Here is a 26,386-nt window from a genome sequence, read left to right as displayed (position 1 = left end):
AGTACCCGGAGAAAACCCACGCATGCACGGGGAGAACATACTAACTCCACACAGACATGGCCGAGGGTGGGATTGAACTCGGGTCTCCGAGCTGTGTGGCCTGCACGCTAACCACTTGTCCTAATCTTAACAACCGTCAACAGTACGTCAATCTGTGCTGTAATATGCATATTTATTGGCTATTAATAGGCCAGCAATGATTTATTATGAAATATATTGGCGAGGGATTACTGTATTTTCCTTCATAGTCCATCAAAGTATTACCGTACTCCAAACTAACCACTCGACCACCGTGCAGCCGTGATGTTGTCAATGTTGTAAATGAAAAAGAAATCAAAAATCAACTTGATATGTCATTTTTACAAATTTTATTTTTATTTTGTGTGAAGAAAAACATCAACTTTTGTTAAATAAACATCACAATTCCACAGTTAAAACCAGAACGGTGGAAGGGTCGGCTTTGAGTGACCACACACACACACACACACACACCACTAAAAAATAAAAAAATGACAGTTAAAAATTGACAAGCCGGGTTCAAGTGCAAGAGCGACCCAGGACTTACAGACACGGACACGGCGACACATGACCTATGAAGAACGCATGGGCGGAGTCAAATCCAACTCTTTTTTTAAAATAATGTTTAGACTGCTCGGATAGGTCGGCTGCAGCTTGAGGTCCCGCCCACTGACATTTGGAGACACGCCTCCTTCGTTCTCGTGCTCGTCTTCCAACGGGGGACATTTTCTACATCGGCGGTACGACGAGGCCCGACATGGCTGCAGAGGTGGAAAGGATGACTTGTCAGAATAGGAAGATGTTAGTCAGCAGCATGCAGACGAGTACGCTGCGTCATTAGCATTCATCGTTTGGTACGAATACTGTAGTTCCCTCTTCTTGAAGTACGGTTACTCGTATGTAAGACTTTCAGTGGCAAAGTAAGTATTTGATCCCTTGTTGATGTAGTAAGTTGACCCTACGCCTAGTCCATCATTTTGGTTAGTGTGCTCCCAACTCCCTTGACATCAACCAGCTCCTCCCTTGTCGTCTTGGATTACTTTCATTTATCTATGATTGCTCTCCTTCTCACCAAGCCTTTGTGGTCCTGTAGTGGATTCCAGTCTTGTGCAGGTCTACAATCTTGTTGTCAAACTTGTAGGCCAGTCCAGTCTTGTGGAGGTCTACAATGTTGTTAATGAACGTGTAGCCCATTCCAGTTTTGTGCAGGTCTAAAATCTTGTTGATGGACTTCTAGGCCATTCCAGTCTTGTGCAGGTCTAGGATGTTGTGAATGAACATGTAGCCCATTCCAGTTTGGTGCAGGTCTACAATCTTGTTGAAGGACTTGTAGCCCCTTCAAGTCTTGTGCAGGTCTGGAATGTTGTTAATGGACGTGCAGCCCGTTCCAGTCTTGTGCAGGTCTACAATCTTGTTGACAGTGTTGTGCAGGTCTACAATGTTGTTGAAGGGCGTGTAGCCCATTCCAGTTTTGTGCAGGTCTAGAATGTTGTTGATGGACTTGTAGCCCATTCTAGTCTTGTGCTGGTCTACAATGTTGTTGACAGACTTGTAGGCCAGTCCAGTATTTTGTAGGTCTACAATCTTGTTGACAGACTGGTAGGCCATTCCAGTCTTGTGCAGTTCTAGAATGTTGTGAATGAACATGTAGCCCATTCCAGTTTGGTGCATGTCTACAATCTTGTTGAAGGACTTGTAGCCCCTTCAAGTCTTGTGCAGGTCTGGAATGTTGTTAATGGACGTGTAGCCCATTCCAGTCTTGTGCAGGTCTACAATCTTGTTGACAGCCATGTGCAGGTCTACAATCTTGTTGACAGACTTGTAGGCCATTCCAGTCTTGTGTAGGTCTACAACCTTGTTGACGGACTTGTAGCCCATTCCAGTCTTGTGTAGGTCTACAACCTTGTTGACGGACTTGTAGCCCATTCCAGCCTTTCGCAGGTCTACAATTTTGATGGTCTTGTAGTTAGAGATGTTCCAATTACTCGACCACCGAATATTATGGACCGATTTCCGCTAAAAAACATGTAATCGGCTTATGCTGATAATTGCCTTTAAAAGCCGATCACAAAAACCGATCGCTTCATGTCCTGACAACACAAACATAACATGAACGTCTGGCAACTTGACTGCTACACCAGCAGACCGAAGGACTGCAGGTTTTCCCTCCAGGAGGTGATTTCATTGACGAGCTCCTCCCCTCAAATTAATCATTAAAATCACCTGCTTTAGTGACCGACATGGAAAGGAAACCTGGAGTGTCTCGGCCCCCCATGGCAGGAGTTTGATCACCCCCTTATCAAAGCTATTAAATTCAGCTTTGTGTCAAATAGCACACAAATCCTTTCACACAAGTCAAGGCAAAAAAACCAACAACCCACCCAAAATTGTATTCTTACTAATTACCTATTATCCAGGATCCTGTGTGGGTCTGCAAAGTTCCTGGTACCTTTTTAGTCCATTCTGGTCTTCAAGTCTATTGCAGTCTAGTACAAGTCTACAGTCTTGTGGGGCTCTACGGTGCTCTTGTAGTCCTTTGTAGTCCATTCCAGTAGTGCACAGGTCTACAAAGGTATGGGTGCTACGGTAGTCCATTCCAGCTTGGTGCAGGTCTACAATCTTGTCCCTGAGCTTAGCGCTGTGGTCCCACCCACGGTGTGTGTGTGGGGGGGGGGGGGGGCGGTTTGAATGGAAGGGAGTGTTTAGCCTGACAGGTGTCTTTTAATGAGCTGAGATTCTGAGCACTTTCTTATAGGTACAGGACTCATTTGTGTGTTTCATGGACACGTAACTGCTCCATGGGGGCTCCATGGGGGCTCCGTGGGGGGGGTCACCATGCTTGCAGGTTGGTAGGGAATCAAATACTTACTGCACTCAAATGAAATGCAATTCAACCTATAAGTTCTATGTCATGTTTTTTCATGTTAGTTGTATACTTCCTGTCTCCCGGCCGGGGTGTGTATGCTAGTATGCTATGTGACAGGCTAACAGCAAGAGTCTTAAAATGTTAGCTGAAATGCTAAAAGGGATTCCCGTCTAATGTAAAGGCAGAGTGCAACATCAATATTTAAGGCGGGACAAAGCTTTCCGACATGACACACACGGATCGTGATTGTGGTGAATAAAACATACATTATACACAACAAACATGCGTGTGTGTGTGTGTGTGTGTGTGTGTATGTGTGTGTATGTGTGTGTGTGCGAGGACCACCTTGCAAACCACTGTTGGCCGAGCAGTTCGGAGGCGGGGGAGGGGGTGAGGCGGGTCGGACCACAGGGGCGAAGGCGCTCTTCTGTTTCACGCTGGCGGAGAAGGAAAACACGCTGTGGGCGGAGCTACAGTTGGAGGCCGCCATGGTGGGACTGGATGCCACAACTGAGACAGGAAGTAGACAATGTTTACTGACGGCGCTAGCCAGTTGTGTTGGGACTTCCACAGTCCCAGGTTGGAAGAGGTCAGCATCAACTGGGGGGAGGGGGCTCAGTGTCTTGCTCAAGGACTGGGCATCGAACCGACAACCACTCTACCGCCCGACTCATGCCGCCCCTTAGATGTTTGCCGATACTCACTGCCGTACGGCGAGTTGGCAGACGATCCGTTGAGGAAGCTCGGCGAAGACGTCACGCCGAGGTTGGGCATGCTGGCGTTGCCGTAACTGTTGCTGCTGATGCTGTTGCCATAGTTACTCTGCTGCGGGGTGGAGCTGGGGGCGTATCCCCTGGGCGACGCGCTGTTGGTGTTGCGGCTGTAGCCGACTGATGAGAAGAGAACACTCGTCATTCCAACGTCGGGTCCTGATACTATAAGACGCAACTTTGACCTTGAGGCGCGTCGGAGACGTTGACCGCCAGCTGGCCGCCGAAGGAGTTCACGCCCATCATGGCGTGGGAACCGGTGTTGCCGAGCGGCGGGATCTGGTTGTGGTTCCGCGGAACGTTGTAGAGCGCCTCGGCGATGTCTGTCGCTCGCTTCAGGATGATCTCCTTCAAAAATGATTTTGTTAGCATGTAGCTTTTGTTTGGCGGTACTTCCACGGGTCACCTCTTCACCTCCGACACACACGGTAGGATTTGCTTTGTTTACACACTCCTCAAGGTGATGCCTCAGCACACACACACACACACACACACACACACACACACAAGACCAGCCTGTGTGTGTGTGTGTTTGGGCTGATTAACAGATGCTTTGGGGAGCGTGTCGGGCATAAAAAAAAAAAAAAAAAAATCAGTTGCGTGTTGTGGTGCAGGGATTGATGGAGTAAATAAACTGGTGCTACTTCCTGCATGAGAACAACACGCGTGTGCGCAGGAAAGGTCACCTGGTTGCTGTGAGGCATCCCGTACAGCGCCTCCACCATGTCGGCAGCCCGTTTCAGGAGCACTTCCTGTGAAGCAGGAAGTGACATCAGCATCAATGCACAAACATACGCTCACACACACATGTGCTACTTTTAAATGTGTGTTTATATATATATGTGTGTGTGTGTGTGTGTGTGTGTGTGTCGGCCAATCTCCTTTCTTGCCAGATGACTGCACTCGCCCATTTCCTGATTTGACTGTTTCACGTCCCTGTTTGCCAATGTGCTTTGCACACACACACACACACACACACACATGCACGCGCACACAAACAAACGCACACACCAGAACCTGCGTGTGCGTGTGTAATTGTCGACAGAAATTCGAGTGTGTTGTGGTTGAATGTGGGGGCGTGTTCCGGCATAGGATGTGATTGACATGTTGGGCCGTAACTCTTGAACCGGACCTCAGACATGCACCACACGCCCACGCATCCACGCCACGATGTCAGATAGGAAGGCTGACAACACACATACACACACACGCACACATACACACTCAATGATGTCAAATAGAAAAGAAAGTGACAATTGTTCTTCCATCATGGCGTGTTCTGCTTGGCTGCTCGGAGTCCTGATAGTCATCAGCTTAGTAGTCGGTGTGTGTGTGTGTGTGTGTGTGTGCGTACCTTCGGCAGCCTCTCCGGGTCTCCAGGGTGGCGAGGAATGACCTTCTGTAACCTCTGGAAGCCATAATCAATGGTGGGCTCATTTAATGCTGACAAAAGAGGAAGTTTAACAAAATAAAGCTGAAACAAACGAAATACTTTCGGCGACGTCATCTTTGGCGAACTCGGCGGCGTACCTGTGTAGATGAAACGTCCCGGCGCCCCCTTGCAGAAGTGTTTGGACTTGTAGGACAGCGTGACCTCCACCACGCCGGGGATGTGGCGGGGCGGGGTTTGCACGCGGATGGCGTGGGGGGTGATGAGCTGGACACAGAAAGAGAGAGAGGTTGGTTGGAGCGCACAGCACACACACGTCAGTCAGACGACGCCAACACGTGCGTTACCTCGCTCCACACCAGCATGCTCCCGAACACCACCTGAAGGCCGTCGAAGAAGTTATCCCCAATCAGGATGACCGTGGCCCCGCCCGTCGTCCACCCCTCGCTGGGACTGATGGCTTTGATGCAAGGGGTGGCTGCTGGAAGACATCAGAACAACTTTCACGCCTCTTTTTTTTCCTTTGGTTGATTACACTTGAACGTATCCAATCGGAATGTTCGTAAAAACACACACACACACACACTCCCACATAGTGAAATGATTTAATTAGGTTGTGGCTTTTGTCCACATTCAACACACACACACACACACTTAACTGATAATGACTACCTCTCGCTCTTCTTCCAAGAGCTGCTGCAGATTAATTATAACGTGAAATGAAAGTGTGTGTGTGTGTGTGTGTGTGTGAGAGAGAGGGACATGATCCTGTGTCACAATTTAAGATGACATTACAGCACCTGACCTCCGTTCCTCCGTTCCATAAAGGAAGATGAGCATCAAGTTGGAGACCTGAGGCTGCCGCATATCAAACTTTCATCTTTAAGACTCCATTTTTACGAGCAAACTGGAGTGTTGCCGCACACGGAAGAAACACTCCAACGCACCAGACTTTATGGGGGGGGGGGGGGGTCTCCATGGTTACCATCTTTAATTAGGATGGCTATTAAAAAAGGGGTCCAACGGCCAGCAAGGAGACACACACGCGCACGCACACACCCATTTCTCTCCAGGGATGGCGAGGCTTTAGCTCTTCTTAGCCGCAATTCAGGGGGGGGGGATTCTTTTTCAAGGAGCAAATTAAAGTAGGTGCTTCTACTCAGCGTTGAGGTTTTACTCAATGGGGAGGAGGTTCCACGAAAGTCATGAGGTTCCACCGAGTGGTGGTGCTCTACTTAATGATGAGGTTGCATTGAGTGGTGAGGTTCTACTGAACAATGAGGTTGTTGGACTGAGTGATGAGGTTCCACTGAATGATGAGGTTCCACTGAATGGTGGCAAGGTTCCGTCAAGTGATGAGGTTCTACTGAACAATGAGAGGGTTGGACTGAGTGATGAGGTTCCACTGAATGATGAAATTCCACTGAAAAATGAGGTTCCACCAAATGGTGACAAGGTTCTGCCAAGTGATGAGGTTCTACTCAACGATGAGCAAGTTGAACTGAGTGATGAGGTTCCACTGAACAATGAGGGGGTTGGACTGAGTGATGAGGTTCCACTGAATGATGAGGTTCCACTGAATGGTGACAAGATTCCGCCAAGTGATGAGTGATGTTCTACTGAACGACGAGCAAGTTGAACTGAGTAATGAGGTTCTACTGAACAATGAGGGGGTTGGACTGAGTGATGAGGTTCTACTGAACAATGAGGGGGTTGGACTGAGTGATGAGGTTCTACTGAACAATGAGGGGGTTGGACTGAGTCATGAGGTTCTACTGAATGATGAAATTCCACTGAAAGATGAGGTTCCACTGAATGGTGACAAAGTTCCGCCAAGTAATGATGTTCTACTGAACGATGAGCAAGTTGAACTGAGTGATGAGGTTCTACTGAACAATGAGGGGGTTGGACTGAGTGATGAGGTTCCACTGAATGATGAGGTTCCACTGAATGGTGGCAAGGTTCCCCCAAGTGATGAGGTTCTACTGAACAATGAGGGGGTTGGACTGAGTGATGAGGTTCTACTGAATGACAAAATTCCACTGAATGATGAGGTTCTACTGAAAGGTGACAAGGTTCCACCAAGTGATGAGGTTCTACTGAACGATGAGGGGGTTGGACTGAGTGATGAGGTTCTACTGAACAATGAGGGGGTTGGACTGAGTGATGAGGTTCTACTGAATGACGAAATTCCACTGAATGATGAGGTTCCACTGAAAGATGAGGTTCCACTGAATGGTGACAAGGTTTCGCCAAGTGATGAGGTTCTACTCAACGATGAGCAAGTTGAACTGAGTGATGAGGTTCTACTGAACAATGAGGGGGTTGGACTGAGTGATGAGGTTCTACTCAAGGATGAGATTCCACTGAATGATGAGGTTCCAATGAATGATGAGGTTCTACTGAATGGTGGCAAGGTTCCGCCAAGTGATGAGGTTCTACTGAACAAAGTTGAACTGAGTGAAGAGGTTCTTCTGAATGATGATGTTCAATTGAGTTAAGCGGTGGTTCTGAGGTTCCACAGAATTATGAGGTTCTACAGAATGAGGAGGAGGTTCCGCCAAGTGATGAGGTTCTACTGAACAATGAGAAAGTGGAACTGAGTGATGAGGTTCTACTGAATGGTGACAAGGTTCCGCCAAGTGATGAGGTTCTACTGAACAATGAGGAAGTTGAACTGAGTGATGTGGTTCCATTGAGTTAAGCGGTTCTACTGAATGATGATGAGGTTCCACTGAATGATGATGAGGTTCTACTGAACAATGAGGGGGTTGGACTGAGTGATGAGGTTCTACTCAAGGATGAGATTCCACTGAATGATGAGGTTCCAATGAATGATGAGGTTCTACTGAATGGTGGCAAGGTTCCGCCAAGTGATGAGGTTCTACTGAACAATGAAGAAGTTGAACTGAGTGAAGAGGTTCTTCTGAATGATGATGTTCAATTGAGTTAAGCGGTGGTTCTGAGGTTCCACAGAATTATGAGGTTCTACAGAATGAGGAGGAGGTTCCGCCAAGTGATGAGGTTCTACTGAACAATGAGAAAGTGGAACTGAGTGATGAGGTTCTACTGAATGGTGACAAGGCTCCGCCAAGTGATGAGGTTCTACTGAACAATGAGGAAGTTGAACTGAGTGATGTGGTTCCATTGAGTTAAGCGGTTCTACTGAATGATGATGAGGTTCCACTGAATGATGATGAGGTTCTACTGAACGATGAGGCAGCACCACTAAGAGAAGAGGTTCCATAGTGTGATGAGGAGGTTGAACTGAATCATGAAGTTCCATGAAGTGATGAGGTTCCACTGAACGATGAGGCGGTTTAATTGAACGACGAGGTTCTTCAGAGTGATGAGATCATGCTGATGAGTTTTTGCAGGGTTCTCCGGTGGAGGTGGAATCGGTCCTACCTTCAGACGGGTCCAATCGCCGAGCTCGGCGGCCATGTTTGGAGTTGTTGTGTACAAACATGTTGTCTGAGACGGCGAGGACATGGCCGTCCACGTTGACGGTGGTGGACACGACCACCTGCGAGCACAGTGTTGATTTTTTGGGGGGTTTGTTGTTTGAGAAGGTGACTCGGTCATCACGGTGGTTGCCATGGTGAAGTTGTGGTAGATCCGGGTTTTGCCATTGTGTGTGTGTGTGTGTGTGTGAGAACCTCCTCACCTGGAACCTCCTCATGTCTCGTGGGTTTCCAGCATTTTTCAGACAGTTCTGGTTACATTTGAGGAAGAACTTGAGGAAGAACCTGCAGACAGACAGACGGACATGACGGTGTTGTTGTTGCATGTGTCGTTCTGTGAATTCAACCATAGAGGAACCGAAAGATCCCAAAATTCTAAGCCTCCAGTGTACTAGTACTAGTACTAGTACTACTACCACCACAAACTACACGTACACAAACACTTCACCACTAAACAACTTCATGTCAGCTTTCCCAGAAAGGCAAAGCTGAAAGCTCCTATTCCCTGGAAAAGAAGGAAGGATGAGATTAATACTGTGCTTGCGAGAGGAAGAGGAGGGGGAGGTGGAAAGAGTGGAAGATTCCTCATGGGACGGGGGGGGGGGGGGGGGGGGGGGACACAAGCAGGAAGGGGGATTCCAATAAGAGTCAGGAGGAGGAAAAATGCTGCAGGAATTGGACTCTTTGTTCGTGATGTTTTTGTACCACAAAGTGGATGATGATGATGATGACAGCCATCGCTGCACGAACTGTTTGGTCGCTATGGCGATTGTGAACTTGGTGCATCATCAACAACACTAAGACGTGTGTGTGACAGAGATGGGAATATGTGGAAACACACACTGAAGTTGAGAGTGTGTGTGTGTGTGTGTGTGTAACCTGTCAATGATGACGGGGTCTGACGGCGTCTCGTTTCTGTTCCCGCAGCTTTTCTTATCGCAGCAGCGACTGACAACGCAAACGTGAAGATGAATTGTTGTCGACTCCATTTTAAAAGTTTGATCACACAATTACACACCGGCACTGTGTCATAGTATATATAACATATATATATATGTGTGTGTGTGTGTGTGTTACCTGCACATGATCTCATGGGTCAGCAGAACTCGGCACATCTCTGGATTCTTGTCTTGACCTTCATAGATGATTGCCTGAGACACACACACACACACACACTCCTAACTCATCTTCAACTCGAAAAATGTGCAAACAATATTTAGATTTCATGTAAACTCCATCAGTGGCGGCCATTTTAGACCGTAATCATGGAACCGACCTAAAAGAAAGATTAGACGTCTGCCTTTCATTAGATTAAAAAGGTTTGTTTCTCCGTGTTTCTGTTCTTTAGTAAAAGAGATAAGAGGAACCCACCAATTGAGATAAACTCCTCCCACCAGTTTCTGCCTTGGTGACCGCCACTCGGTCTGCTAGCTTCTGGAGTCCCTCGAGTCTCAAAGACTTGATAGCACTACCTTTCAGCGTGACGGCGTCCCTCGCCTTTGATGTTCACCAACGGTTTCTGGGATTACCGCCACGCCAGGCGACGACCACCTGAGAGCCACAAGCTCAGATCGAGCTCTCCCAGAGGAAACTCGATCTGACGGGAGACTCTGCCAAAACATTCCCGACAGACCCTCACAATGTGTTTGGGGCCTGCCAGGTCCCCCCCCCCCCCCCCCTGTATTCACCCAGATATCTAGGACGTATGACCGTGAGCCATACGATACAACATGTGGACACTCTTCTGCTTGAATGTGATGTGGTGTCCAAAGAGGGGGGGTCTCAATATGTGGCTGCCAATGTGAGTATTGAAGTCTCCCCCAGGGGAGAACTCCTCAGTACTTCCTCTAAACCACGGGTCTCAAACTCAATTTACTTGGGGGCCACTGGAGCTCGGGACTGGGCCGCATCAGGTTTTCCCCCCCCAAAAAAAATGCATTTATTAAAAACTAAAAAAAAAACTTTGCTTTGGTTCCAATTTTCTACAAGAAAAGCTCTGATAAAACATTCCACTGTTCTCAAATATCTTACTTTTTATTTTTCTACACAAAATAAAATGAAAAATAAATAAACAAATGAAGAATAAAGAAAATCAATCAATCAGTAATAAATAAATATAATAATAATAATAAAACAGCAAATAATAAAAACTTAAGAAACCACATATAGTTGGTGGGTAGACAAATGATTTTTTTCAGATTAAAATGAACAAAGCATTATTAGAGCCCTGTAGACATGACAAAACACGACTATAGTCACATTTATACTCTTTTTATTTACAACATATTGCGCAACTGCAGGGTCTTGAGACACATGCTAACTCGCAAACTAGAGAGCTAGCGACCTAAACGGTAGCCTTCAAGTTATTTCCTTTAAACTTAAATAGCCCAAAACTTACCACTTCCACACGGATAGGGAGGATAACTATTAACAGTTATTTAACCTTTAACATGAACATTATTCAAACGTAATAATTTTTTTCGGGGTACATGATACCATACAGCATCCATATCAAACATTAAACTTTCATATCAAGGCGGGGGCCTCAGACTAGTGGCCTGTGGGCCGCGTGTTTGAGACCCCTGCTCTAAATAAATCTGCTGTGTTTGGCGCAAACAGCAACCGGGTGGCGGGAGACCACCCTAACATACAGGCACTGAGCCGGGGGAAGGGGGGACGGCACCTCTGCCTGTCGCCTTCCACTGCTGGCAAGGCCCGAGTGGAAGAGGGTCTGAGAGTCGAAGAGTCCCAAAGAGTGTTACCCGGGTACTAAATCGACCCATTGATCAAAAATTAAATATCTCACCTGTTTGGTCATAGAATCAATGAGTCGGATGTAGAGGTCCTGTTCGGTTCTGACACCTGCACACACACACACACACACACACATTTAAAGCACTAACTACTGGCTGAGCAGATGAGGAAATCAAACATACCGTTACTGTACAGAAGCTGCAGCTTGTAATGAATCCCATTGTTGCTTTTTTCTGCCGTGGGCTCCTGAAACAAACAAAAAAAACAAAAAAAAAAACACACGAGTCAGCAGTCCTGCTTCGGCTTCCCGGCAGGTCCAGGATGAGTGGTCCAGGTGTGTTTGAGCGCCCGATCCTGACCTTCTCCTTCTCCACAAAGTCCACGTAGGCCGTGCGTTCGATCTCCACCGGCTGACCCTGGCGGTCGTAGAGCGCCAGCACAAAGTGGAAGAAGTTGGACTTTCTCAGATTGGACGGGGGCTGCTTCTCAAAGTGGGCTCGCGCTAACCCCACCCCGCTGACACACACACACACACACACATATATATATATATATATATATATTTGCAGAACAATTTGCATATCATTTTGTTGTCCACCAAAGACCATAATAATGTTACTAAAAATGTAAAAACAAGTTTTCAAATACTAAATAATAGTAATAATACCCTAATCATGATCAAATAATATGAATAAAATGCTATAATATGATAGAACTGTAATAAACAAATGAATCTATGAAATGAATTTCACAAAAACAATATTTATTTCAAATATGCTGGATTACAATTGGATTTTTGTGAAATAAATGGTTTATTTTCTAAAGATTAGATTTATGAATGGAAACATTATGATAAAAATGACAAAGCCAAAAGAAAATGATACAATCAAATACAATAACTACAGTGGAATGTGAATGGAGGGGGGGGGTCAATATGTACATATTACAAATAGAAATGCAGAAAAAGAAATATAATTTATTTGGCTGCACTAAATGAAAAGATGAGAAATATGATTTGTACTATTTCATTATTTTGTTTGTAAAACAATGAAAATGACACAAAATAATCCTAATCTTTATTATTGTAGTCTATTTCCGTATTAATGGCAATAATTACATTTGCCAGAATGTTAATCTTAATAATAATATTAATAAAAGATTGATATGTTTAAAGTACAAGGATCAAATAAATACTACATTTTGCAGTATTATTTTGGAAGTTTTAGTCAAATTTCCCACTTGCTTGATTCTAGTTGTCTTCCCAAATGAAGCAAAGAATCTTCCTGATGTCCGTTGGGACTTCATGTCCCACAATCCCTCGGGAGGGGCTGCAGGATTTTACCTCTGAGCCGCCGTGTTGGCATCCAGCACGCCGCTCGAGTGCATCCAGGAGCGAACCGCCAGCGGCTCCTCCTTCAGGCTGGCCGTGGACCCCCGTGGGAGGCCGTCTTGAATCCCGAACATCCCCGAAGACCCGAGCTCGTCCGTGCCGCCAGACAAAAAAAAAAAATCAAAAAAGAAAGAAGAAGAAGAAAGATGTCCGTCGGGAAAAAGAAAAGGCGATGCGTGTTTTCAACTTCTTCTTTTCTGCGAGTTTGAAAAATTGGTACGAGACGACGCAAATACGCAGGAAAAAAATAGACTTTTATTGCGGTTTTATTTTCAGGTTTAAACGACCATCGGGGGAGGGGGATATTTCACAAGTTTAATTGTGAATTTTTTTTATAAAAAAAAAAGGAAAACAAATTCAACGAAAGGAAAGGATTTATTTTTTTGTCCCTGAAGACAACGCGAGGAAGGCGAGGAAGAGGATGGAGCAATGACGAGAAGGGAAAGAACTCTCAGCCCTGCGGCCCCCCAGGACTGGACGCCAAAACCCCAAAACCCCACGAGTCTGACGACATCACATTGGGGCGGAGCCTGTCCTTATAAGGAGAAGTGAGCGATGGAGAGAGAGAAAAGGGAGAGGGTGGGGGCACACTCGAGTCAACCAATGAGAGAGAGAGGCCGGCCCCCCCTCCACCCCCCCACTGTCTCACTGATGTTCATGCAGCAAGTCGGCTTATGACCCCTAAGACATGTTTTTTTTTTCATGTTTTTGCATTGTTGCTTCATCAGTTTCATTGTTTGCATTATTTTATCATTGTTTTCCATTGTTTTCACATTTTTCTAAAGTTTTTAACAAAAATATTTTTCAGTGTTTTTCATTGCATTTGCATTATTTTGTCATTGTTTTAACATTTAACATTGTTTTATTGTTTTTTCACTACTTCTTTTGTGTTTGTCATTATTTCCTTTTTGCTTTTAAATTATTTTGCATTATTTCTTCATGATATCTGTCATTGTTTTTCCATCTCCTCAGTGTTTTAAAAAAATATATTTATTTGTCATGGTTTTGTAATTATTTATAATAGTTTTTTCATTGTTTCTTTATTGCTTTTAATGTTTTTCATTATTTCTAAACACTATTTATTGTTTTTCATTGTGTTCTCATGATTTCCACATTGTTTTTATTTGCTTACATTTTCATTATTTTTTGCATAGTTTCATCTTTTCATTGTTTCGTCCTTTTTCATTATTGTTGGTGATTCTCCAAGGCTGCAGCAGGAAACGACTCCGAATAAAAAATGTCAGCTTCAACAACAAGTTTTGCGCCCTCTAGTGGACTATGGTGAGAACGACAAGCAGTCTATTATTGAAAGAACCGAGATGAAGTAGAGAAAAAGTTCATATGATAAAACTTTAAATAACACCATTAAATAATTACCGATGGAAAGTACATTCTTTTTTCTTTTCTATTTTCTTCCATTATTATTCACTTATTATTACGTACATTTAAACTTTTGTTTATTTTTTTTTCACCATACTCGGTTTCAGATGTTGCCCTCCTCTCATTAGAATGCAGAATAAATTCCCCCCTGGTAGTGGATTCCTCCCTATCAGTTCTTTATGGGTCTGGATTATATTCCATGCATGTCCTTTTCAACTTCTGACACTTCCTCCTCCTCTAATTTCTAATCCATCCGCACATCTATTCATAATATACGAAGCAAGGAGTTCAATGCTTTTGACTAAAATGTTGCATTTGTCAAATTTAACCGGAATGCAGCATAACATGAAGGTTAGGCATATTCGTAACTGTTTGCCTAAGCGCGATGAATGCTGCTGTTTTGTGGACTTTGTCTCCACCTAGTGGACAAAGCGCAGTTTTCACCTTCTATTACAGGTTCAGCAGTTTGACGACATGTGATGACGTCATGACCAAAGATGGCTGCGGTTCAGAAGACGTTTTAGAAGGCGTTTAATAATGACAGATTCGTTTTACTTCAATTTTATATTGTTTACTGGCGGGTGGCAGCAGTACGACAAAAACGTTTTATTAATAATGTACTTATTTATAAATGTAACACTTTTCGCCAAATCAATTATGAGTCTCAAATGAGTCTCTTAGTTAGAAAAACTACCGGGAACACGTCGTTGTTTGTGTTTGTGACAGTATGTTTCTCAAAGAAGGACTGTTGTATAGTTTTTCCACTTTTTACACTGGAACTCTGCACTTGTCCAATATAATAAATGCCATAAAACAACATGACGGGGAGGAGTGGGACTGAAGGACACAAACTAGCATAGCTAGCTATGTTAGCCACCGTGCTAACGGTACATTACAACATCGTATTTAGTTTGACAATTCGTCAAATAAAAATGAAATGATCAAACTTACACGTCCTGCGTCGGTAGCTGACTGATGGATGGTTGGTAGAAGTGGACTTGGAGATGTGTGGCGAAGCCTGCGTAATCACAGGGCGGGCTCACCCAGCTACGAGGAGGGGGGGTCAGAAGCGCCTTAAAAAGAAGGTTTTTGTTGTCATGAAAGGACGCAGCTTGAAAAGTAAGCATTTGAGCGCCTCTTCTCTCAAAAGTAAAGTAAATTGTCACATTTGGTGTGAGTAAACACATATTGCTGTTAGAACGTCATTAAAATGTCACTTTAGCATAGTTTTGGCTAGCTGTAGGACTTCACAAGTCACGTGATCTAACCCCTCTCAATGCACGTGTCACGCGCAGGTTCAGTGCATGTTCTCGTGGTCTAAAATAAGGAAGTAAACACTTTCCTTTATACCTATGAACAAAATCCAGACTGCAATTCCCAGGAGCCTCCGGTACCTCCCCCCCTCCCGCAGCTGTGTACCGAGGACAGCAGGAGGAGGAAATGGAGGAGGGGGGAGTTTGGGAAAGAATGTTTGGAATTCATTTCCTGCCCAGCAGCTCTGAAGGCTTGATAGACGACGTGTGAGACAACATCATGAAGGAGTGAAGGAACTACTCTCCGAGACTTGCAGGCAGCTCCGGGCTGCCGGGGGGGGAGCAGCAGCAGCAGACGGAGGTCCCACCATCATGGCCCAGCCCCTGCTCAAGAGGACCTTCTCGCGGCTGCGAGGCAAGAACAAATCCCGCAGGAAGTGTGAGCCCCAAGTCAGCGACGGTGAGCATAGGGGAACAGGCGCATCGCCGCTCAACTTCTCCGGTCTGACTTGTGACTTTCGCGGTCTTTAGTGACCACATGACTAGTCTTTCTTTCTCCAGCCATCTTTAATCCTGTTCAGTCGCCACTTTGCTGTCTTGCTCTTCTACAAGTGTCTCCGCAGGCTATTACTCTGCATTGGAGGCATCCATGACTTTTATGCTAACTTGTTTTGACACTTTCTTAGACCTGGGTCAACTGTCACCTTTTGTCTGTCTTTTCCTCTCCTTTATATCTCTGAAAAGGGTTAAGTGTGTGTGTGTGTGTGTGTATCACAGTGATGAATAGTGAATAGCAGCAGTGTGTTCCATGCATGAAACAGAGAGTTTATTGATGGACAAACACACAGCTGTATATTGACCCTGCACCCCCCCTCCTCACCCCTCCCGCTCTCAATAAGACACTTATATTAATGACCTATATTACTTATTACATACACTATACACTGAATACTATATGCTGAAATCCCTTCACACTACAATTGTATGTATTTTTTTTTTTGCCTAAATGAAGCATTTTCAAGAATGAAGTGAGGTAAAAAACAAGTCATATACTCATAAGATGCATTCAAAGACGTTGTAATGATATGTAGTGGTAAACACTGGCCACTAGGTGTCAGTAATGTATTGTAAATGTATTTAGAAAGCCTGAAACGGGTTTTCTATGCTCCAAGTACAAAACGAAACCATGTAGAAATAAGGAACCTTACTTTGCGAAAATTCACTTATCACAGAGCCAGTTAACCGTGCTAAACGAGGGATACAATGACATAATACTGTATTACATGTGCACTACATGGGTCTGGGTGAGACTGGGCCACATCAGGTTTTCCAACCCCCCCCCCAAAAAACGTATTTATTAAAAACAGAAAAATATACAAACTTTTTCAGTGCTTTGGTTCCGATTTTCTACAAGAAAAGCTCTGATAAAACATTCCACTGTTCTCAAATATCTTAATTTTTATTTTTCTGCACAAAAAATGATGAAAAATAAATAAACAAATCAAGAATAAAGAAAATCTATCAATCAGTAATAAATAAATATAATAATAATAATAAAACAGCAAATAATAAAAACTTAAGAAACCACATATAGTTGGTGGGTAGACAAATAAATTTTTTTCAGATTAAAATGAACAAAGCATTATTAGAGCCCTGTAGACATGACAAAACACGACTATAGTCACATTTATACTCTTTATTTACAACATATTGCGCAACTGCAGGGTCTTGAGACACATGCTAACTTGCAAACTAGAGAGCTAGCGACCTAAACGGTAGCCTTCAAGTTATTTCCTTTAAACTTAAATAGCCAAAAACTTACCACTTCCACACAGATAGGGAGGATAACTATTAACAGTTATTTAACCTTTAACATGAACATTAATCAAACGTAATAATTTTTTCCGGGTACATGATACCATACAGCATCCATATCAAACTTGAGCGGGCCGCACTGACATTAAACTTTCATATCAAGGCGGGGGCCGCGTGTTCGAGACCCCTGGTCTACAGTCTCTTAGCCAATCAGGATGCAGAACACAATATACATTCATATGCTGTTTTATAAAAAAAGGTATCGCTGGAGAAAAGCATTCCCAACGTGGGAAGGGTTCAAGACCAGCACACAAAGGTTACAGAAGGTAGAAAAAACAAGTGATTCTCGCCTGTGGTCAAGGATTCTGGACTGTGGTTGGATTCCCGACAGCATTGAACTACATGTCTTTCTGCTGAAGGGCAGCGTTATTGAAACGTACAAAAAGGTCGCTGTGTTTTTGTAAGAACTCAACCACGGCTCCTCCTGCTTCTGTTCCCGCAGACGTTCCCCTCCAGTCAGATGTCCCGCAGAACCCTTTTGATCCTGTACCCAGAAAGACTGTAGCAGACTCGGACCCCGCTTTGCTAAACCTTATCACATCTAAGAAGTCGCAGTGGGTGTGGCAAGGCTCGGAGGCGACATCACAAAACTGGGATGGGGACAGAAAGTCCGTTTGTACACTGGGACAGAAGCAGGCTCAGAGGCAACCACAGGAGAAGGTAATACCTCCAGCAAACTACGACTACTTTGATACGTTGATGTCGTTTTCTAGTCTTCCAGATCGATAGATCTCAGAGTCTTCTTTCACGCCAAGAACACTAACATCTTGTGCCCTTCAACACCTCAGGAGGCCTCCCAGCCAGCAGTCGTTTCCGTGCATCCAAACATGCCAATGAGCACCAAGCTCTCCGGCCGGCGTGCCTACCTGCAGAGCTTGGATCGCAGCAGTCGAGACTGGGTTCTGTCGTCGGGAAAATCCGACACGTCAGAGCAGGTCTGCAGGCGGAATCGGGAAAGCGGCAGCAATATATGGTACAACCCGATTCCAGAGGAGGAAGATATATGTGGACTGCCAAAAAAACAGGATGTGTGGACGAGGAGGGACCCCGGGCGAGCGGAAGCAGAAAGACCGGGTCCTGCTGAGACCGGAATCGATAGCTCAGATAGAGCTTGTCGAGATGCTTGCCCGTCGGACGGAATCAACCTTCACGCTGAGGACGTTACAGCAGACGGCACAGGTAAGAAGACGAAAAACCGTAAACAGTTTGTGTGGATCTGGGCGTTATCAGCATGTGGTCTGTCTCACAAGATTGTGTTTGGATCTTGGCTTGTTTTTTTTTCCACGCTTGGTTCCTCCCAGTCCATAAGCTGTAGTAGAGTGTTCAGGGTTGCCTGGATGTGCTGGCAACCAGTCCAGGGTGTACAAAGTCAGCTTCCCCCCAGGAAGAAAATGAACGCGTAAATGGAAAAGTATCTCAGTGTTTCTTTCTTCCAGACTCCAACTCCGCCCTCCATAAAAAAGGGGGTGTGATTGACAGACTGAGGTCTCCTGGCACAGTGAGGAAACTCTCCCTGAAGATGAAGAAACTTCCTGAGCTCAGACGCAAAATCAGTCTTCGTTCCTCCCGCGTGCGACAAGAAATCGACAGAGCAGGCGGAGCGGATAAAACCGGCAACAAGAACGCGTCAGACCGGAATGTCATCAGTCGATATCACCTGGATAGCTCCGCTCCTCCTGTTTTGCCGCTGAGGAGGTCCTCCAGAGGACGCTCCGCCGATAAAGGAGGTAAAGGAGTCATTTCCATCACATGTTCTAGAAGGTTCTATAATGTCACCGTTGTCTTTAGGTTATCTCAGCGATGGAGACTCACCAGAGCTACTGCCTCGGCAAGCGAGCGAGATGGCTACATTCCAGCTGTACATGGACGCTGAGCCTCCACGAAACTGTCAGCGTATGACAGGTTTACTGACGGTTCACCTCCTGGGCCTGGACCAGATGAAATCAACGAGGTAAGAACACTAAATATCTTGATATTCTACCATGAAACAGCATGATTTATTCATGTATTTTCTACCGCTTATCCTCATCAGGGGTGTCCAAACCTTTTCCATGGGGGGCCACAAAGTGAAAAATGCCGCTTTGATATTTTGTAATGACATATATTTCAAGAAAAATCTACAGCGTTTTCAGATAGGTGACAAAAATAGTATTAATATCAACTTTGGCCTTGGCTCTCTTGCTTCCTTTTCTTTTTCCTCCATAGACGTATTTATATGTTTTTACCATAGTGAAGACGCATTTCGCCGTGTTACGCATCGAAGGGAAATTTTATTCATTCATTCATTTTCTACCGCTTATCCTCAGAGGGTCGCGGGGGTGCACCCTGGACTGGTGGCCAGCCAATCACAGGGCACATATAGACAAACAACCATTCACACTCACATTCATACCTATGGACAATTTGGAGTCGCTAATTAACCTAGCATGTTTTTGGAATGTGGGAAGAAACCGGAGTACCCGGAAAAAAACCCACGCATGCACGGGGAGAACATGTAAACTCCACACAGAGTGTGGGATTGAACTCGGGTCTCCTAGCTGTGAGATCTGCGCGCTAACCACTCGACTACCGTGCAGCCACAGCGTGATTTATTCATGTATTTTGAAAAACGGTGCAAAATTGAGAGACTCATTGCAAGTTATCACAAATGTTTGATTGCAGTTGTTGCTGCTAAGGTGGGCCCAACGCTTAACAACTGCAATCAAACGTTTGTTATTAACCAATTAGCTTTAGGGGGGCATCACTTTTTCACACAGGTACTGTAGGTTTGGATATTTTTGGAATGGGAATGATCTGAAAAAATCCAGATGCCTCCCGGACGCCTCCCTGGTGAGGTGTTCCGGGCATGCCCAGCCGGGAAAAGGCCCCGGGGCAGACCAAGGACACACTGGAGGGATTATGTCTCACAGCTGGCCTGGGAACGCCTTGGTGTCCTCCCGGTGGAGCTGGAAGAAGTGGCCAGGGACTGGGAAGTCTGGGCTTCCCTACTAAGATTGCTGCCCCCGCGACCCGGACCCGGATAAGCGGAGGAAAATGGATGGATGGATCTGGATATGGATCATAGTGACGTCAAATGAAACAAATTCATTGATTCGATTTGTACTGGAAATCAAGATGTGATGATTGACAGCTTGATTTTGAATGGCTTCCTCCTTCTTGTGTACTCAGGTCAGATGAAAGCAAAGAGATTTTTCTCGTCATCCAGATTGACGGAATCACTCGGGCCAGGACCGCCCTCCTCGCCCTGCAAGGCCACACCCTCTCATTGAACCACACCTTCCACCTGGAGCTGGAGAGGGCGTGGCAACTACGCGTGGTGGTTTTAACGCCAGGTAAAACCTGCCGTCACATTGCACTGCTTCCACTTGGACTTTTTTGTGTTATGTGACTTGGTCTTCATTTGACCAATCACCACGCAGCAAGAAGTCACCCAGAGTCCAACCAAACCAGGAACAGGGTTTGCTGTCTGGGAGGAGTCGCTATCCCGCCTCTCTTTAAAGGTCCGGTACACCAAAACCACTTGATCAGTGATTGAACACGACAAGCGTTGACGGCGCTTGATGGTAATGATTTTATTCATGCGTGTGCATCAGGAAGTCGCAGTCAACAACTTTGTGTGAAGTTGGAACCGAGAGGCCTCCTTTACATCAAACTGTTTCTGCAGGAGCAATGGGATATGCAGGTACTGGTCTAGTACTAAAGTTAGTGACGCGGTGATGATGGAACGGCTTAAGTGTCGACATGCAAATGTCAAATGAAAGATCAAACCACCAAAAATCAAGTCGAAGATGCCTAAGACTGCAGAGAGACTTTTCATGTACAGTAAAGCTCGGATATATCGGATTCAATTGTTCCCACTGGTTTTGTCCGATATAAGCGAAATCCGTTATATGCGTATACCGGAAAATGTCCGTTTTACGCATATATCGGATTTATATCCGGTATATGCGTAAATCGGATTTGATCCGTTATAAAAAGGCACTTCCTTGACTATGTTTCCAATGTACCTGGACGCGCAGGCAACGCTGCAAATGACATCGTATATGGAGGATCAAAACTGCCAAAATAATAAATAAATAAAAGTGAAAATAAAAACAAAAATGAAAAAAAAATACAAAAAAAATATAAATGGAAATAAAAACAAAAAATATATATATATATACATAAATAAATAAATAAAAGCAAAAATAAATACTAAAATAAAAAACAAGATTCAAAAATTAAAAATAAATACAAAAATAAATGTAGAAATAAATACAAAAATAAATATATAAATAGAATTACATATCAATAAATAAATAAAAGCACTCTGCTCTCATATGTATTTATTTCATGCTGCAGCCAATGTCAGCTTGAAATGCAGAAGGAAAAACTATTCAAATGAGGGGGCGGTCCTAAGTGTGTCTTGGGTTGAACTGTTCGCCTATTGGTTGATCGACATGCGAGTGCGAAAATCGACTAGGTATGCCTGCAAACGGCCACAGCAAGAGGAAGTCACCACACCACTCTCAATGGCGGTAAATATGGCTGCAATCTCCAGGGATCTCCGTTTGCTAGCAGATATTTCGCCATTATTGTCCCGGTAAATGTATACTTTTCTCCCTGTATACTTCCTCTTGCTGTGGCCGTTTGCAGGCATACCTAGTCGATTTTCGCACTCACATGTCGATCAACCAATAGGCGAACAGTTCAACCCAAGACACACTTAGGACCGCCACCCTCATTTGAATAGTTTTTCCTTCTGCATTTCAAGCTGACATTGTCTGCAGCATGAAATAAATACATATGAGAGCAGAGTGCTTTTATTTATTTATTGATATGTAATTCTATTTATATATTTATTTTTGTATTTATTTCTACATTTATTTTTGTATTTATTTTTAATTTTTGAATCTTCTTTTTTATTTTTGTATTTATTTTTGCTTTTATTTATTTATTTATGTATATATTTTTTCATTTTTGTTTTTATTTCCACATTTATTTATTTATTTATTTATTATTTTGGCAGTTTTGGTCCTCCATAGTCGTATAGCGGCCTGTCACGATTCGGCGAATCGGAGCGCCACGATGCGGCCATCCGATATATGCGAGGGAAATTTAATGGAAATGCAATGGAACGGGACTGGAGATTTTGTCCGAAATAGGCGAAATCCATTATAAAAAATCCGATATATGCAATGAATTTTTATTGGAAATGCATTACAGAAAAATCGGTTCTTTTTTTATCTGTCCGTTGTGAGCGAATTTCCGATATATCCGAGTCCGATATATCCGAGGTTTACTGTATTGATCTGGAACTTTCCCACAGTTGGACAGAACATCAGCAGTACCTGCTAACGTGTTTGGGGTCGAACTGCGCCGTCTGGTGGAGGAAGAAGGATCATCCTCTCCGGTTCCTCTGATCATCCAGAAGACGGTGGCAGAGATCGAACGGCGAGGATTGAAGGTAATCTGTGTTTCAACACGAGGAATGAACCGTGCTCCAAATATCAACCGTGCTCTTGGGACTGCGGTCAGGTTGTGGGTCTATACAGACTTTGTGGTTCTGCGGCGGTGAAGAAGGAGCTGAGGGATTGCTTTGAGAGGAACACCTCAGACGTGTGCCTGGGTGAGGATCTCTATCCTGACATCAACGTTCTCACCGGTGAGTGCACGTCGTGAAAAGCGATCCATGTCTGATGAGGACTTCTACTCAGACCAAATAATTGTTTCTGGGCAGGCATACTGAAAGACTACCTACGGGAGCTGCCGTCTCCACTCATCACTTCCACTTTATACGAGGTGGTGAAGGAAGCTATGACGCTGCAACCCCCTCCTGCCGCCCCCGACTTCCACTTATCTCGGAGCACGGTGGAGCTTCTGTCCTGTTTGCCGGCACCGGAGAGGGTGAGGAAGACCGGCACAGGGATTTTCCCACAAGATGAAGAAAAGGTCACGGCTTTGTTTTCGTTTCGTTCTTTTTAGGCCACTTTGTCCCACCTGCTGGACCACCTCAGCCTGGTCGCGTACTTCAGCTCGTCTAACAGGATGACTCACCAAAACCTGGCAGTCTGCTTTGGTCCGGTACTCCTTAAACAAACGCAGGAGGACTGGAGAGGAGGTCGAGGAGGAGCAAAGGGACGTCATGGAGAGGATTTAGCCAACGCCGTCGATTTCAAACTCCACATCGAGGCCTTGCACTACCTGCTGCAGCTGTGGCCAGGTGAGATGAGGGTGTGTTTTATCTTTAACCCGACCAGGACTTGACTTTGTCGCCACGCGTTGTTCCTCAGTGCCAACGAACCGAATCCCGTCAGACGACCCTGACGTCTTGCTGGCACATTCAAGCCTGAAGCGCCAACAGGAGGAAGCGGTGGTATCACGTCGGGGTCGAGATGGCGTGGCGCGCCTCGACAGTCCGCCTCCGGTTAACCGCTATGCTGGCGACTGGAGCGTCTGTGGGCAAGATCTTGTTCCCGGACAGGAAGCTGATTATGATGAGGTGGCAGGAAGTGAGAGCGATGAAGGTAAATGATCAGGCGTGATGGTTTGACTCTGGTAGTTTCTTTAAACTAGGCGGTCTAGTGGTTAGCGCGCAGACCTCTCAGCTAGGAGACCAGGGTTCAATTCCACCCTCGGCCATCTCTGTGTGGAGTTTGCATGTTCTCCCCCGTGCATGCGTGGGTTTTCTCCGGGTACTCCGGTTTCCTCCCACATTCCAAAAACATGCTAGGTTAATTAGCCACTCCAAATTGTCCATAGGTATGAATGTGAGTGTGAATGGTTGTTTGTCTATATGTGCCCTGTGATTGGCTGGCGACCAGTCCAGGGTGTACCCCGCCTCTCGCCCGAAGACAGGGAGCTTAGGGTCGATCTTGGTTCCGACTGTCACCTGTGCTCATGAGCTTTGTGTCGTAGCGGACACGGATCACGGGTACAAGTGGCCGAAATGAGTTTTGGCTCGTTCATCAGGTTGTGATGCCTTCAGGGCATGCCTGACCTGTAGGAGACTTCAGGGAAGGCTCTACAGACGATGTCTCCTAAATGGTCTGGGATGGTCTCTGCATCTGCTGGGAGGCCAAGGTTGAAGCAGCACTTCCTGTCTGAGTGATCTTTGTTCCAGGTTTCAAAGTAAAAGATGACTTAGCTCTTGTGCTCCTGTTCTTATCGTTGTAGGTAGCGACCATGAAGTTGACGAAGCAAAGAAAGAGCCATGGTTTCCAACGGGAAGCAGAACTCTCTTTGTGGATGACGTCATGGATTTCGACGCTCCGTTTACCTGCCGACTCAGCCTGAAGGACTTTGACAGTCTGATTCACGACCTGGACCGACAGCTAGCCAAACAGATTAACATCTGTCTGTAGATGACGATGAGGAGGAGGCTGAAACCAAACTATGTCAGACGACGACGCATGAGGGTCACTGACACGATGTCCATGTGCAAACTATTTGACTTTTGACCTTTTGCACTGCTCAAGCCATACTTTCACTCTTTGTTGACGTGAAGAAAACTGCACTCTGTTAAAATTTTGTTTCATAGTATTTTCCAGCACTTATTTGGAATGTTTGAACGTTCAAGTGGAGCTAAAGTACTAAGTACAGTTGTATTAAAAACAGTATGGTTTCCATAGCGACACCTCGTCTTTTACTTCCGGTTCGTGTCCCTCAGTGATGCTGATCACTGTTCATGGTACCAATTTGTGACTGATGCTCCAAACTGAGCACGCTTTGTTTTTGTTTGTTTTTTTGTCACTATTATGTTTTGCACAACTTCAGAATGCACTTGTTTTTGTAACCAAAATGATGCACAGCAGCTCGCCAGTCTTAAATAAAAATAAAATCACTTTCTCTAAAAATGGAGTGGAATGGCTCATAAAATGTCCACATTATGAAGACCCAAGATGCAGGGCTCTACATTAAAAACAAAAATGACTTACCCATGGGGAATCCTTAGGGTGAGAATTACTTGCCCGAACTTGCCCCATGTAAAATGAAAAGACTGCCATAATGATATCATCTCATTTACTACATACTACCTTACACATCGTAGTCGTAGTAAGCAGTGATATTTAGAAGTTGTGCACCACAATGAAACATTATAGAATAGTTAAGTGTTTTTAATCCAGAAAAAAAATGCTCAATGGTCAAATAATTTGTGAAACAAAGGTGAGAAAAATACACAGAGAAATGGAATCGCTAGATTTTGTAGCTGGTGCAAAATTTTGGATTTGGATTTATTGGATCTAAATCGGTGGAGTTTCATTGTGACCACTTCAAATTGTCACGGCAATGTGATTCACTCACCTGTGCCATCATTTGATTTGCTGCCGCTAATAAAATACTTGTTTAGGAGGCACTGGTTCATCACTTTTTGCTGTTTTCCTTCAGAAGTTGTTGAAGAATTAGATCATGTTGGCAGGGACGCCATGATAGATGTTTTCATAGTCAAACCATCGCTGATTGGTTGATCGCGAACAAGAACGGGTGTGGGTAAAACGCGGACTGTGGACCGCGGTCTAAATAAACGATTCTGATTGGTCCATTTCAAGATTTGCAAGGATTGGTTTGCAAATTACCACGGGAATTACGCAGTCCGTGTTTTACCAACACCTACCAAGAACCGCTTTAAAAAAAAAACTCTTGGCAGTATGGAATGCCAAAGTGCACTTGCCCGACGAGAATATCACTGATTGGATTTACTTGCCCCAATTTTGTTTTAACTTGCCCCGGGCCATCGGTACATCGTTATTGTCGAGCCCTGAAGATGTAACATTCATCACTCCGTACTGGGACTACTGGTATTGGCAAAGTGTTATTATATCTTGTCACATTCATAGATCATACTGTTTATAATTTGCATAATCTGCAATAGTCATACTATAGTCATTTATATCCCTATATATATATACACACTGTATCATAGTCACTTCATTGCACTACTGTACATATTACTATTATATCTTGTCACATTCATACTGTGCATACTGTTTATAATCTGTATATTCTGCAATAGCCATACTATAGTCATTTATATCCCTATATGTATATATCAGTCACAGCCTGTTATAGTTTGTACATACAGTAAACCTCGGATATATCGGACTCGGATATATCGGAAATTCGCTCACAACGGACAGATAAAAAAGAACCAATTTTTCTGTAATGCATTTCCAATAAAAATTAATTGCATATATCGGATTTTTTATAACGGATTTCGCCTATTTCGGACAAAATCTCCAGTCCCGTT

General features: G+C 44.6%; 2 protein-coding genes across 3 annotated transcripts; one reads left to right on the top strand and one right to left on the bottom strand.

Annotated features, from left to right (window-relative positions):
• Positions 1–418: 418 nt before the first annotated feature.
• LOC131125759 (transcription factor COE3-like) lies at positions 419–15,430 on the bottom strand. 2 transcript variants are annotated; one of them, XM_058067601.1, is made up of 16 exons: positions 14,984–15,430; positions 11,622–11,778; positions 11,445–11,508; positions 11,315–11,370; positions 9,586–9,659; positions 9,388–9,456; positions 8,712–8,793; positions 8,453–8,570; positions 5,392–5,525; positions 5,185–5,311; positions 5,009–5,097; positions 4,341–4,406; positions 3,840–4,002; positions 3,589–3,774; positions 3,230–3,394; positions 419–779 (listed from the first exon to the last, which is right to left on the bottom strand). In XM_058067601.1, the coding sequence occupies exons 1-16, from the start codon at positions 15,217–15,219 to the stop codon at positions 748–750; spliced, it is 1,818 nt and encodes a 605-aa protein (XP_057923584.1). In that variant the 5' UTR covers positions 15,220–15,430; the 3' UTR covers positions 419–747. The 2 variants fall into 2 exon arrangements, with proteins under 2 accessions (XP_057923584.1, XP_057923585.1); XM_058067602.1 differs by having other exon boundaries at positions 12,605–15,407.
• On the top strand, positions 15,365–24,998 carry LOC131125758 (rho GTPase-activating protein SYDE1). Its single transcript, XM_058067599.1, has 14 exons — positions 15,365–15,745; positions 17,603–17,820; positions 17,949–18,339; positions 18,597–18,887; positions 18,949–19,111; positions 20,329–20,492; positions 20,580–20,660; positions 20,754–20,842; positions 22,469–22,606; positions 22,678–22,804; positions 22,880–23,046; positions 23,125–23,362; positions 23,433–23,666; positions 24,316–24,998. Exons 1-14 carry the CDS (start codon positions 15,658–15,660, stop codon positions 24,501–24,503), a joined length of 2,577 nt encoding a protein of 858 aa, XP_057923582.1. The 5' UTR covers positions 15,365–15,657; the 3' UTR covers positions 24,504–24,998.
• The last annotated feature ends 1,388 nt before the right edge of the window (positions 24,999–26,386 follow it).

Source organism: Doryrhamphus excisus, chromosome 3, assembly GCF_030265055.1.
Source record: "Doryrhamphus excisus isolate RoL2022-K1 chromosome 3, RoL_Dexc_1.0, whole genome shotgun sequence".
NCBI classification, from domain to species: Eukaryota; Metazoa; Chordata; class Actinopteri; order Syngnathiformes; family Syngnathidae; genus Doryrhamphus; species Doryrhamphus excisus.
Note: the sequence above shows the minus strand (reverse complement) of the source record. Positions and strands in the feature narration are given on the sequence as shown.

Bases quoted from the DNA above. Each gene is read 5' to 3' on its own strand.
- LOC131125759 (XM_058067601.1), bottom strand. From the start codon at position 15,219: ATGTGTTTACTCACACCAAATGTGACAATTTACTTTACTTTTGAGAGA. The intron at 5,312-5,391 runs GTAACGCACGTG...TTCTGTGTCCAG, and splicing joins GCATGCTGGTGTGGAGCGAG to CTCATCACCCCCCACGCCAT. The intron at 3,775-3,839 runs GTCAAAGTTGCG...TCTTCTCATCAG, and splicing joins CGTCTCCGACGCGCCTCAAG to TCGGCTACAGCCGCAACACC.
- LOC131125758 (XM_058067599.1), top strand. From the start codon at position 15,658: ATGGCCCAGCCCCTGCTCAAGAGGACCTTCTCGCGGCTGCGAGGCAAG. The intron at 18,888-18,948 runs GTAAAGGAGTCA...CGTTGTCTTTAG, and splicing joins ACGCTCCGCCGATAAAGGAG to GTTATCTCAGCGATGGAGAC. The intron at 20,493-20,579 runs GTAAAACCTGCC...ATCACCACGCAG, and splicing joins CGTGGTGGTTTTAACGCCAG to CAAGAAGTCACCCAGAGTCC.